Below are 12,928 nucleotides of genomic sequence, written 5' to 3'. Positions count from 1 at the left end.
AGGTGCTCGGTTGAGGAGTGTATTACAATATTCCCCTCATAATGGTGGCTGCTGATATCTGCTGAGGGCCACCCCCCACCCCCCACCCCCTCGGCCTTCATGTAATTGCTGAGGTTCCTTACTTCGCCTTGCTAAACATCTTCTTCTCCGTAGACCTCATCTTGACCATGATCCTCTTATACAACGGATCCTGCAAAACCGCAGGCACAAGATCCAAGAACGCCACCTGCACCGCATGACCCCAATACGGAATCAGCACCGCCCTCCCACACCCGACTCGATCCAAGATAGCACTCGCGATGACCTCAACCGAAGGCCAAAACACCCGCGGCGTCATCAGCTCCGGCTTCGTCGCCACCGCCCCGATCCGTACGCCCATAACCTCGACATCAAACCCGTCCATCGACAGCTCCCTTGCCATGGACGTCGACATGGCGCCGAGGTACGCCTTGCTCCCGCTGTAAAACGACAGCAGCGGCAGTCCGTTATCCGAAAGTGACCCGACATTGATAATCAGCGCGGGCTCCGACGACGCAGTAAACCGCGGAATCAGAATCGCGTTAAGCAGCGTCGGAAAAAGCGCATTCATGTGCACGTTGGCCGCAATCTCCTCCACAGATGATTCATCCAACCTCCTCATAATCGGCTCCGCCGGCCCACCGCCGACATTATTAACAAGCACCCGCAAATTCAAGTTCTCCAGCGGCGCAAGCATGACATCCCACGGCTTATCCCCGGCCCCGAGAACCCCGGCATCGCCAACCATGATGCGAAACTCCCTGTCCGGGTTCGCGAGCGCGAGGTTATGCCGCACCTCTTCGAGCCTGACGTCGTTGCGGCCGTGGAGGACGACGTTGAAGCCCCGGGCGGCGAGCTCGTTTGCGAGGCCTTTGCCTATGCCGTCGCTTGCGCCTGTGACGAGGGCCCAGGCTGGTTTGCCGTTGACGGGGACGAGGTAGCGGTTGAGTTTGGATTTGCGGAGGAAGGGGAGGAAGGGCCATGCGAGATTGTATGCTACCCCGAAGAGGGCTATGAGCCCGATAGTTTGAAGTAATCCGAGAGAGTCCATATTAACTTGATTAAAGGAGTAAATACCTAGCTGAAAAATAATATTTTGAAAAAGAATTAGCACGAATGTGAATGAAAGAGCCCAAGCTATGGTGCCTACCTTGTCTCCGTTCCATGGTCAGCTACTTAAACGCTCGAGAGAAACGAAACACGCATGTGAATGGTCGGACCAGACGTCATCCAGTCCAAGAGGCTGTCGAATTGACTCTGGCCAACAGGGATGGCTCAACAACAACAAACGCCAGTTCTTCATGCTCCCCGCGTGGGAGTTGTGCATCCGAGGGTACGAGCAGCAGCCGGCTACCACGAACCGAGATACGGATACGTCTCTCGGAGCCAAGTCGTTCCCCGATGAGCGGCTAGATGAGCTGGATCTACCCGCGGCCTACGCAAGATAGTCCTCAGCAGGTCAGCAATGCAAGGGTTGGGCCGAACTCTGCTTCCCCTTTTGCCTCTGACAAGCCTATTTCCCCAGACCAGAAGCCTAGGCCGTTCGTTTCCGCTCAACATCGGACGGAGAATAGGGAAGTGCGGAAAATAAGGCCCAGCTTTTTTGTGCTTTGGGGGTAGTAGTAGTAGTAGTAGTAGTAGTAGTAGTAGTAGTATTGATACAATGTCTGTACATACAAATCGCCGGGAAGTAATGGTACATTTTTTCGTCCTGTTTTTTCTCTCTCGCTCTTCCTCCACACTCGCCACCGTTCTCCCGCGTCTACCAAAGGACGTTGTCGCGGGTAACCTTCTTGGTCTCCTTGCGCGACTCCTTGTCGGCGTGCTCAATGCGCTTCCTCGCGAGCGGAACCTTGAAGTACAAGGAAGGCGACTCGCCCTCCTTGAGCAGGTGGCTCAGGTAGCCGCGGTGGGCGGGGTCGCGGTAGTACTCGATATCCTCACGGCTCGTGGGGTCGGGCAATCTGTAGTGGAATGTCTTGTTGCGGGTCTCGGAGAGGATACTGTCGACGTACTCCTTGCCGACGGGCAGAGGCTTGTCCGTGTTCAGAGACTCGCCGCTGAGGAGACGCTTGATGGACTGCTTGGTGTAGAATCTGGTGAGGATCTTGCCGCCGTTGCCCTCGACGGCGTCAATGGCCGAGGCGGAGGCGCGCGAGACCATGATGTCGATGGGCTGGCGGAGGTCGGTCTTGCCGCGGCCGAGGAGCTTGATGCCGTCCTTGACGCTGCCAATGAGGCCCGACTCGATGATTTCCTTGACGGTGATTTGCTTCGTGGGGTCCAGTCGGCCGGCGTCGATCCATTGTTGGAGCTTGTCGAGGTTCAGTTTGGACATGACGGGGGCGCGCCTGCACTCAGAGGTTAGATACTGTTCGTTCAACGAGCCATTGGCGCAGGAGAGTGAGGAGGGCAAGGCAACCTACTTGTTGTCGAAACCCTTGGTTCCCCTTTGCACGATCAACGGTGTCTGACCACCCTGGAACCACGGCTTGACGTGACCATGCTGTCCCTGACCCTTGTGACCTCTTCCAGACGTCTTTCCCTTGCCGGCAGAGGGACCACGACCGAGTCTGATGCGCTTGTTGTAAGCTCCCTTGTTGTCGCTCAGGCTGGCGAGGATGGAGGCATTGCGGGTGCCGATGGACAGGCCGGCGAAGAGGGAGACGAGGCTCGTAGGGTTCGTGGAGGGGCGGATGGCGCGGCTGCAGCATGTCGCAGCATGCAACGGCGATAATATCCGTGGCGGCATTGTGAGGGTGGATGTGGTGGTGGTGGTGGTGGTGGGCGTTGGGTGACGATGAATAGCGACACGGCCGAGATTCCAGGTCCGGTCCTCCAAAATTTCCAATGGAGCCTCACTCTCGGGAAGCTGCTGCAGGTGGCCCGGTCGCGGTTCGGCGGGTTCACGCGAAGAAGAGCCGACCAAGCCACACTTGTGGAAAGTGGCTGAAGCTTAGGTTATCCACGTGTGGCTGGTGATTGAGATGTACCTTGCATGCTTACCTAAGGCCCACTTGAGGCCATGACTTGCGTTAGGCGCCTGAAGCTTCCCTGGCGGCAGCCCAGCGCCCCTCCAAAGGCTCCAACACTGACCTGCGACAGGGACTGTTTGCTCCGCAACAGCGTGGTGTCCCGGTTCAGTCCACTAGGTGTCCCAGCTCCGTCCCTGGTTCAGGCACAGACGGGCAATGAATTCGGGCTTACCTCACTGTCAGTGTTCACCAGAAACAGCGTATCCTCGTCCAAGTCCCAATGGATGGAAAGTACCAGGTTCCTTCCCACGGCCCGTCTCGACTTGTCTCAAGCTTCCAATCCTTGGCCCCAGCTTTGCCTCCAGGTTGGGACTCTAGGAGTAAAAAAAAAAGTTTCAAGCTTTTCGTCTTGATTAATCTTTTTCTTTTCAAACCTCCAAATCGTGAGATCGCTTTCTTGTTTCTGTACAGTTTGTTGGGTGTACGTACGCATCATCATCGCGAACCAGTGCTGCGTGTACATACATAGGTACCTTAACCATTTTCGCGGCCTGTCGCATCATCCGCCCCCTGGAACACCCCCCCCCCCGGTCCTCCTTTCATCATCGTCTTTTTATTCCTTGCGCTCTGTTGGTGTTTGCAAGGTACGGATACTCGACTGGACTAGACGCAGCATAGCTCTCCCAGCCGAACTCAAGCTCTCTCGGCTCTCTGTTACTGCGATACCTTGACGTTGGCGCCAGTACCTACGCGGCAAGCTTACTCCGTCCGGACCTTTGGTCACCACGACTCACCCGTGGACCTCTCTGCTCTCTTACCTCATCTCGTCACACTGCAACCGGCCGTATTCTACAAAGTCCCCAGTTACGCATCAATTACGAGGCCTCTCTGCTCTGCGTCCTGCGTTGGATAGCGCACTCCTCCGACCAGCAGCCCTTCCAATTCGTCCAAGGCAGGTCAATCGGCCTCCAGAGTACAGATACCACCAGCCAGATTCCAGTACTACCTCGACGACCTTGGAGCTCGTTACCACCAATAATCGCCTACAATGTCCCTCTTCGGATCATCACCACCGGCGGATTCGCCCTCAAACACCTCTGCTGCACCCTCGCGATCGCTGTTCGACGAAGGCTCCATGTCAAAGTCCGGCTCCAATTCGCTCTTCACCGACGACGATCTCGCCGGAGCTGAGAGCTCGCCCTGGGACATGCCCACTCCGAGGAAGAAGCAGTCGCGCGCCGATGTCGTCCGCAACCTCTTATCCGCCTCCGACGTGCCCGAGCCCTACATTGAGACCTTTGACGCAGTCGTGCGCGAAGATGGCAGCGGAGAGCGCGTCAACGCCGGTGGCATAGCCAAGCTATTCGCTGCTGCGCGCCTGGGAGCCGACCAGCAGGCGCAGATCATGTCCATGGTTGTGCCAGCTGCAGGTGGCGACATTGCTGTCGGACGCGGCGAGTTCAACGTCCTGCTGGCTCTTATTGCCCTGTCACAGGAGGGCGACCACATCAGCCTCGACACCGTCGACGAGCGACGCAGAAGTGAGTCCATTTTCCACCTCTTTTTTCTTTCCGTCACCATCACCATCATCACCACGACCAGCATCAGCAACCAGCAAACATCCACTTTTGTCTTGCCCACCTTGTTATGTCATGACCTCGGCACCCTGTTCGCCGAGCTGAGCTATCCGACCCTCGCAGCTATCCCTCCTTCGTACCTTGCTACCACTTATCAGTGCGCGCAATCTGTGTGGGGTTCTCTGCTAATTGCCAATACACTAATCCAGATCTCCCACTCCCCAAGCTCGCCGGCTTGACTGCTGCTCCCGTGATGCCTCCCGTCTCCGAGCTTGCTGCCAAACCTCCTCAAGCCCCTGCAACCCCCGTCCAAGATACCCCATCGCCGCCCTCACCGCCGCCGCCGCAGCCCACTACTCTGCGCCGACCTCCGATGGACTTCCCAGAGCCAGAGGACCCATGGAACTCTCCCGATGTACACAAGGGCCACGCGCACGCCATCGCCGAGTCCCCTAGTAGAACCAACGGCGCCAGCCCCCAGCGCCCGGCAGCAAATGGCAATGGCAACGGCAACGGCAACGGCCACTACAGCACGTCTCCGAGCACCGCTATCGCCGGCCGAACCATGTCTTCCTACACGTCTGCGGCCATCGGCTCAGAGAGAAGTCCCGGGCGCCAGGATGTAAACACTGGGACATCGCCGGGTGGTGGATGGGGTGGCTATTTTGACGGCAACACCACGGGAGGCGGCTTCAGCGAGCCGCCCCCCAACAACCAGGTCACAAGTCCCTTCGGTGGTGCGAGCGGTGGACGCGACGCGAATCTGAACCCCGCGACCGTGCCGTCTCTGCGGCCCGCCGTAAGCGGTCGTTCGGGAAGTTCTGTGGAGGAGAACGTCGTCGTCACGTTGATGCCGGAGAAGGAAGGACTCTTCATGTTCCAACATCACAACTACGAGGTTGCGAGCGTCCGACGAGGTAGCAAGGTTATCAGGCGGTACAGCGACTTTGTATGGCTTTTGGACTGCCTGCACAAGCGGTATCCGTTCAGGGCCCTCCCTCTACTGCCGCCTAAGCGTGTTGCTGGTCAGTCTGGATGCTATTTTTTGTTTGCCATGTTTACATGATTCCCACTAACATCAACATGTTAGTCAACGGCAACCACTTCTCTAACGACGGTGCCTTTATCGAGAAGCGCCGCAGAGGCCTGGCAAGGTTCCTCAACGCCCTTGTCCGGCATCCCATTCTGAGCCAGGAACAGCTCATCATCATGTTCCTCACTGTCCCGACTGTAAGCCACGTCTAGTCTTCTCGGTCTACTGCATCTCGCTAATTGTTAGTATCAGGAACTGGCTGTATGGCGCAAGCAGGCCACCATCTCCGTCCAAGACGAGTTCTCAGGACGTGCCCTGCCGCCCAACCTGGAAGATTCGTTGCCGCCCACCCTCGAGGGCATGTTTGAGAAGACGCGCTCCGGCATCAGACGGTCAGCCGAGCTGTACATTAACATCTGTAACGTCATGGACCGCCTGGTGAAGCGCAGCGAGGGAGTTGCGGCGGACCACGCTCGCATCGCCATGTCTCTGACTTCCCTCACTGAGACGAGCGCCGACACATACGCCAGCGACACCAACGATGTCCCTCTGCTCAATGATGGCCTGACGTCCATGAGCAGACATCTGAGAACGTGCCAGACGCTTTTGGAAGATGAGAGCAAGGCCTGGGACGAGGGTGTGTTGGAGGATCTGAAGCGCCAGCGAGACGCTCTGGTGAGCATCCGTGACTTGTTCGATCGCAGGGAACGTCTAGACAAGGACAATATTCCCTACCTCGAGCGGAGGATCCAGACGAATGAGACCAAGTTAGCCAGTCTTCGCAGCAAACCTGATGGCATGGTCAAGCCTGGTGAGATTGAGAAGGTGGTTGAGTCGATTCTCAAGGTACGTCTCACGCGTTCTTCTGTTTTGATGGTACAGTACTAACATTATTTATAGGACAAGGAGTCTATCGTCAACCAACACAACCGATCCATCTTTGTCAAGGAGTGCATCCGCGACGAGCTCATCTACTTCCAGACTACGCAGTTCCACGTCTCGCGCTGGAACCAGGACTGGGCCCAGGAGCGCGTCAAGTACTCTGAAATGCTGGCTGACAACTGGCGCCGCCTCCTCGATGAGCTTGACGGCATGCCCCTCGGCGACTAATTACATTTTCCTCCCTACTTCACCCTTTCTCATGAACGCATCGGCTTTGCATATGAGCGTCTCTTCACTACTGGCGTTCCGGTCTTTCCTCTTCATCCGCCGGGATTGTTTCGACTCTTGCGTTGGACTGTGTCAGCAACAGTCTCCCCCCAGTTTTGTACGAATTTGTGTCCGATGGTCCTTGTCTTTTTTTCTTCTGAGCACGATATCTCTCAAGTCAGAATGTACATCTTAGAGCAGGGACCCGTTGCCGAATACCCTTTGGTTACGCAAGTTGCTTTTAATACATTGTTCTTAATCTCAGCATCATCTTTTGTTCTTGCATACCGTGACTCTCCTGGCAATTTCTTCGAGATCAACGAAGCGAAGTTGCCGTCGCCGTTGTAATCAGATTATTCAAATTGTCCGATGGCTTCAGGTCAGGTTCAACCCCATCTTTCTGGTTTTATCTCAAGTAAAAGTTTTATTGGTGGATGAGGCCTCGACCACTTGATCCGGTTCCGCATCGTCGACAAGATTGATGAAGCCCGTCACTCGAAGTTTCATTCGCAAAGGAACCCCCAAAAGAAATCATGTTCGGCAAATATCTAATCTCTTCAGCCCAAGTAAGTGGTCATGGATTTTCCCATCTGATGAGACCCTGAGCTTTCGAGCTAAACGGTGATTTCTCTGTTCATCAGATCACAGATGTCATCTACCAGATAGATACTGCCCACGGTACGAAGCTCTTCAATCGTCGATATACCATTTTGAAACCAGGAAAAGCCTGTTACCGAAAAGGCTATGGCCTACTGGTCGAGTCTCTCCATTAAAGCTCCCGTCTATCAAGGAGACGTCATCAAAAACGAGCTTTAAGGATTGGTAAACAGCAAAGCCTCACATAACACCTCACCCAGCCCATACTCGGAACTTCTGGGTTCTTCTCCTCTTTGCCTCATGCTTCAAAGGAACACCGCCATGCTCTGGCCGTGTCCCTGGATCGGTATGGCACACGCCCCCCCAACGGCTCCCCATCACAGCCTTATGAAAAGAGCCCCCGTCCACGTCCTCAACCATAGTACGGCTCGACAGCCTCATGACGAAGCAAAGCCATCATGAAAATCTCATGAGCTCCGTTAGAACTCACGCCCTAGAATGCCGTCAACAAGCGGATCCCCCCACGATGGGAATTCACGATGGGAAAACCCTTTCAGCTAGCAAGACACTTTGGAGTTTTCTTTTTCTTCTTTTTCCCATCCAGACATCACCACTCCCTTCTTCCAGTTTTCTGGAGATATCTCGATATGCAGAAAATAGCCTCACTTACCAGACTCAGCCAAGATGGATGTAAGTCTCCCCCTTGCCCCCCTATTTCTTGCGAGTGTTGCCTGCTAATAATCGCTAGCAGAAGGAGGAGGAGAAGAAGAAGGAGAAGAAGACCGTTCCGCCTGTCGACTTGAGCAACGAGGATGAGATCGAGGAGTTGCCCTCCTCGGCTATCCCCGCCGCTGTCGCCGCCGCCGCCGCCCGCGCTGCCGCCCGCGCCGCCGGCCGCCAGGCGTTTCTTGCCGGCCACGGCCATCGCCTCCTCGCCGCCCTTTTTACCGAAGGCCGGTCCCCTGCCCTTGCCCGGCCTCCCGTGTCTGCCGCGCCCACCTCTGCCCGACCCGCTGCCCGTGCCGTGGCTGCGGCTGCTCCTGTTCTCCCTGCTTTCGTTGCTACTCCCGCCTTCCGCGCCACCAATGGCCTCGCCAGCCCGGAGAGCTCGGCCAGCTCGAGCTCAGCCGACTCAGGCAGCTCGGCCTCTGTCGGCTCCCTCTTCGACGACGAGGATCTTCAAGGAAGGAGTAGCCAGGGGCTGAACGGCCGAGCCAGCAGGAAGGACCACCGCCTCTGCAAGTTCAAGATCTACCAGCGCAGGCAATGCCGATCCAAGTACGCCAACGTCTATCGATGCAGAGGGTACCCCAAGAATCCCGCCCTCAAGAACTTCCTCTACTGCTCCCGCGAGCGGAAGTGTCTTCACAAGTCCAACTTCAAAGACAAGGACGGGAAGATCAACCTCAAGAATTGCGCCAACTGTCGCGCCAGTACTCAGACAGCCAAGATCAAAGACGAGAATGAACGAGAGGCCAGGAATTAGCAGCTGCTCTCCGAATTCAATGCCGTTCCGTTTACGCTTGGTTCCGGCGAGGGCCGCAACCTCAAGGGCAAGAAGAAGGGTCTGGGAAAGAAGAAGTACCATGGCAAGAAGACCAACTCTGCCCGCAAGGGCAAGGCCACCAAGAAGTCCGGCCGAAAGGGTAATGAGACTGAGTCCGAGGTCGAGTCGGACGTCGAGTCCCTGGGCATGGACCTGCCCGACAATCGTCCCGGCTTGAATAAACGCCGCCGCGACGAGGACTCCGACGACGACAACTACGGCGCCAACGGCAAGGGCGGCTTTTCTGGCTTTGGTGGAGGAAACGGCGCAGTTCCCGTTGCTGCTTGTTGACGAGGTCGGTCTCGTTCCCCGAACGCTACAGAGATCAGACATTCAACTTCATCCACGACTTGGCTCTCCATCTGTACCAGGAGCTCGCCTAATCTGATACAACGTACATCAAGAGACGACACGGAGCTGAGATGAAGTGGACCTGGGACGAGGGGTGGAAAGGGACTGGGAGTTGAGAGACGTGGGCGGCCTGTTGTTTGAGTGTGAGGAGAGCGAGAGCCTGTAGGTATAAGTCTGGGCCTCGAAGTACCTTAATTCTTCTGATTCGAAACCCTCCCCCCCTTGATCTGAAAGTTCTCTGAGTGATTCGTTTGATATTTTGTTGACTGAGACGCCTGAACTGAGCAATATTTGAAGACAGGGCATGCTTCAGCCTTCAATTCTCATCTGTTACACGTCGTCTAGGGACCTGCCATTTGATATGCCATTTCATCTTGCCAAGGCTGCCACCCATAGATAGACTTCGTCATGCCTAGATCCCACCTTTTCTTCCTCCTAGTGAACTACCTAATGAACAGCCCGATGAATCTCCCATTGAACCACCCAGTAAGCCTCTGTTTCACCCGGGGGTCCGCAATAAGGCCAGGCGCTCACACCGCATTGGGGGTCTGCCTTAGGGCTATCATGAGCTTCACGGGCAGGTCAGGAAAGATGGATGCAAAAAGCCACCTCTGACCGGCAAGCGGGGTGGTCTGCCTACATAAATCTCTTCAAGGGCTGCTCTGGCTCTTTCTTCTCTTTCTTCTTCTTTCCATACTCGACAACCACAAAGATTTCTTCGATCGAGGTCGAAGAAGATCACCACATCAACAAATCTTCCGAACAAAGACCTTAAGAGGCCTCGAGCCGAGCTGCTCACCATGGAAAAAGTGAGTTGGCCTTCTATTTCCTTCCATCTGGGTTCCTCTTCTTTTCTCTTGTACTGCCAGAGATGGCGATTTCGACCTTCAGCCTCGTGCTGAGGGTTTTGGTGCCTCTCAAGCTGTTTCCTATCTCATCACCATCAACCCATCATTCAGCTACCGCGAATTGCTTAAATTTCCTCCAACACATGAATTTCAATTCCAGAATCGTTCATGTATCACTAGATCAGCGAGCTAATATTTCATCCAGCCAAAGGGCCAAAAAAGCGAGAAGAGCGTTCATTACCCCTGCTACAAGGACGCCTATTCCGCCACTCAATACCCCAAGGGCATTCCCCGCCGTTGCCTTGGCCAGAATCTCGAGTGCGCGCGCCTCGTCTGGTGCGGCAGCTGCCGCGTATGTCGTGATGAGAGTTGGTTCCAACAGGACCCTCCCGGTTACTTCAAGACTCGTTCTTGCAACCAGTGCGAGAACAAGAAGAAGGAAACGAAGATGAAAAAGGCCTCTGAGGATGAAGATACCGCAGAGCAGGCTTCTTCCAGTCAGGCTTATTTCAGCCAGTCCGCTCCCACCCAGCCTGATCAGCTTGTGCGGCTGATCCCTCCCCCGACTCAGCAGCAACTCTCGAGTCTTCATGCTTCTGATTCCTACCAGCAAGCTTTTGGTCATGTCCAGTCGAACCTTGGCTTCATGTACAACCAGGAAGCCTTTGGTCTTCCTCCGCCTCCCACTCCCCATCCCGAACCTACCACTGGCCCCTCTCAGCAGATCCCTGGCCATGCACAGTCGACTCCCATCCTTCCGGCGAATATCGGCTTCATGTCTACACAGCATTCTATTGGCCGCAATCAGCCTCCTGCTGGCTATTCTGAGCAGAGCACTTGCCCGCCTCTGGAGTACCTTGCCGGTTATGGCTAGCAGCCTGCCGTCTATGCTCAGCATCTACCTGGCTATTCGGAGCAGACTACCACCCAAGATCCTGGCGATGCGCAAGGCCAGCAGCCTGATGGTCCTGGTCTACTTACTCTGAGACATCTTGAAGGAGCATGCCTGAAGAAGTCAACCCCGGATTTATCGTGAGAATCGATCCTCTGATCTCCACTTCTCGTGGGTTTGAGAGACACTGCGTAGGTCCAGGGCTCGGATATCCAGAGCCGGGCTCTAGATCTGCACAGAGTCTCTCTACGCTTACGAGGAGTGGAAGGAAGAGCAATAGTGGTTCTGCCTCAATAGGGTAAGCAAAATTCCTCTTCTGCAACACGATTGGTTACGGACCAACTCTTCTCTAGGAGGTCATGGGGACGGACGCCCGACGAAAACTTGAGGCTGCGAGCGGTCGGGAACGTGGATATCGGAGCTGGGGAAATGGGAAGCTTGGGTCTCGAAATAGAGGACTGTGGGATCTTCTACTCCACTCATGCCTGCTCACTTCCACAGCAAGTCATACTCTTTCATCGGCTCAGACCACAAGTCTAGTTGATATAGTGTGCATATGGGGGATATTTGAAGAAGTCGTGAGAAGCGATCCACTCAAAGCCGAGATGACGAAATGGGAGCTGGAGAAGTTGCGAAGCTCAGGACCTAGAAAGCTTAGGTCGCCCACAGGGTCATCGTCAGAAGCAACCCAACGAAGATACATATCTCTTGACCATGCTTTATATACCTATCACGTGAAATTTCCTGCGTGTGGTTGAGCATGTGAGAAAGAAAGCGAATCCATTGACCTGGCATACTTCCTTCGGGAAGCGATCCAGAGACAGGCCAAATCAAGCCTGAAGTTAGTACGAATGATATCGTGAATTTGGTCAAGACCAACTAAAAATACGAGCAAGTTGCGAAAGAGAGGGCAGCCGAGAGGTACGTGTCTTTCCCTGAGCCCCGACGAAATTTCGATGATGTCTAGTTCGTGATACTGATTTCTGTCACATCTTCAATAGTGATCCGATCCTCCTAAAGCACGACTACCAGAAGGGACAGCTTCCATCGTATTATCAATCTATCTCACGCATTTCTCCTATGAGAGAAGTTTTCAGATCCGAAGAGTGAGCAGCATGGGGTGACCGAATGCCCCGAAAGATGAGCGGACGGCATGCGCGCCCTCCGAACGATGCGGACTTGCGCATGCAAAGCTCATTTCACGTATTAAAAACTCTTATTGGACATAGCTTTTGAGATGATCAACAATAGTGAGTTCACCGTAACGGGTTGGTTGTTAGTCAGAGAGCGCTCAGAGCTATTAGGTACATTGCGATGAGACCGTTGCTGGAGTTCATGTGGTGATCAATGAGCTTAAGCTGGGCCACGTCGATCTGCATCGACTTCACCAATACATAGACTCTGCTTGCTGTCAGATGCTCGCCGGATCTTGGCGCGGCATGGCGATCATCTTAAGAAACAATACGAGATACTGGAGCCCGCGGTCCGCGACGCCGCGTGGCCGACGCCTTCCGGGCGCCGACTCCCGCCGGCACACGGAATGCGGAAGCTTAAGATCTACTGAAACAGCGAGACTCATGCATTCCTGACCACATCAACTTGCCCAGTTTACCTGGCGTGCTTTCTTACATCTCCTTCTTGCGGAAGAGAAGTTGAGTACTAAAAGGGAGGGGGAGCATCGGCACCTTTCCCAAAATCGCACATGAGTAACCCTCGCCTAACCTCATTCTCCCATGACCATTCGACGTCCATCCGCTTTTGGCTCACCGCTGCTTCACACCATCTTCGATCAACTCCCGCTGCTCTGTTTTCGCATCATTCTCGTATTTCACGCCCGTCCTGCATCTCTCGCTCTCAAAGTGCCAGGCTATCAATGACGGTACCATCCCAAAGAGACCCAAAACGCAACCCTCTTATCTCATCACAGAGATAGTGGACGGCT

The 12,928-nt window shown here is 54.8% G+C and overlaps 5 protein-coding genes across 5 annotated transcripts; 3 read left to right on the top strand and 2 right to left on the bottom strand.

Annotated features, from left to right (window-relative positions):
* Positions 1-118: 118 nt before the first annotated feature.
* Positions 119-1,184, bottom strand: BDP81DRAFT_451385 (short chain dehydrogenase; the record flags this gene model as incomplete). Its single annotated transcript, XM_060592623.1, has 2 exons — positions 119-1,074; positions 1,169-1,184. 2 exons carry the CDS (start codon positions 1,182-1,184, stop codon positions 119-121), a joined length of 972 nt encoding a protein of 323 aa, XP_060443519.1.
* A 596-nt stretch (positions 1,185-1,780) lies between these two features.
* BDP81DRAFT_323657 (ribosomal protein L15) lies at positions 1,781-2,770 on the bottom strand (the record flags this gene model as incomplete). Its single annotated transcript, XM_060584813.1, has 2 exons — positions 1,781-2,369; positions 2,445-2,770. The coding sequence occupies 2 exons, from the start codon at positions 2,768-2,770 to the stop codon at positions 1,781-1,783; spliced, it is 915 nt and encodes a 304-aa protein (XP_060443518.1).
* An 813-nt stretch (positions 2,771-3,583) lies between these two features.
* BDP81DRAFT_473111 (sorting nexin mvp-1) lies at positions 3,584-7,102 on the top strand. Its single transcript, XM_060594642.1, has 5 exons — positions 3,584-4,534; positions 4,780-5,595; positions 5,661-5,800; positions 5,850-6,449; positions 6,504-7,102. The coding sequence occupies exons 1-5, from the start codon at positions 4,042-4,044 to the stop codon at positions 6,711-6,713; spliced, it is 2,259 nt and encodes a 752-aa protein (XP_060443517.1). The 5' UTR covers positions 3,584-4,041; the 3' UTR covers positions 6,714-7,102.
* Positions 7,103-7,657: 555 nt separating this feature from the next.
* Positions 7,658-8,835, top strand: BDP81DRAFT_493201 (uncharacterized protein; the record flags this gene model as incomplete). Its single annotated transcript, XM_060595345.1, has 2 exons — positions 7,658-8,039; positions 8,098-8,835. Exons 1-2 carry the CDS (start codon positions 8,034-8,036, stop codon positions 8,833-8,835), a joined length of 744 nt encoding a protein of 247 aa, XP_060443516.1. The 5' UTR covers positions 7,658-8,033.
* A 1,211-nt stretch (positions 8,836-10,046) lies between these two features.
* BDP81DRAFT_451381 (uncharacterized protein) lies at positions 10,047-10,968 on the top strand (the record flags this gene model as incomplete). Its single annotated transcript, XM_060592622.1, has 2 exons — positions 10,047-10,055; positions 10,300-10,968. The coding sequence occupies 2 exons, from the start codon at positions 10,047-10,049 to the stop codon at positions 10,966-10,968; spliced, it is 678 nt and encodes a 225-aa protein (XP_060443515.1).
* Between the last annotated feature and the right edge of the window lie 1,960 nt (positions 10,969-12,928).

Source organism: Colletotrichum phormii (genome assembly GCF_030913505.1).
Source record: "Colletotrichum phormii strain CBS 102054 chromosome Unknown BDP81scaffold_14, whole genome shotgun sequence".
Lineage (NCBI taxonomy): Eukaryota > Fungi > Ascomycota > Sordariomycetes > Glomerellales > Glomerellaceae > Colletotrichum > Colletotrichum phormii.
The sequence above is the reverse complement of the archived record's forward strand: the minus strand, read 5'-3'. Positions and strand labels throughout refer to the sequence as shown.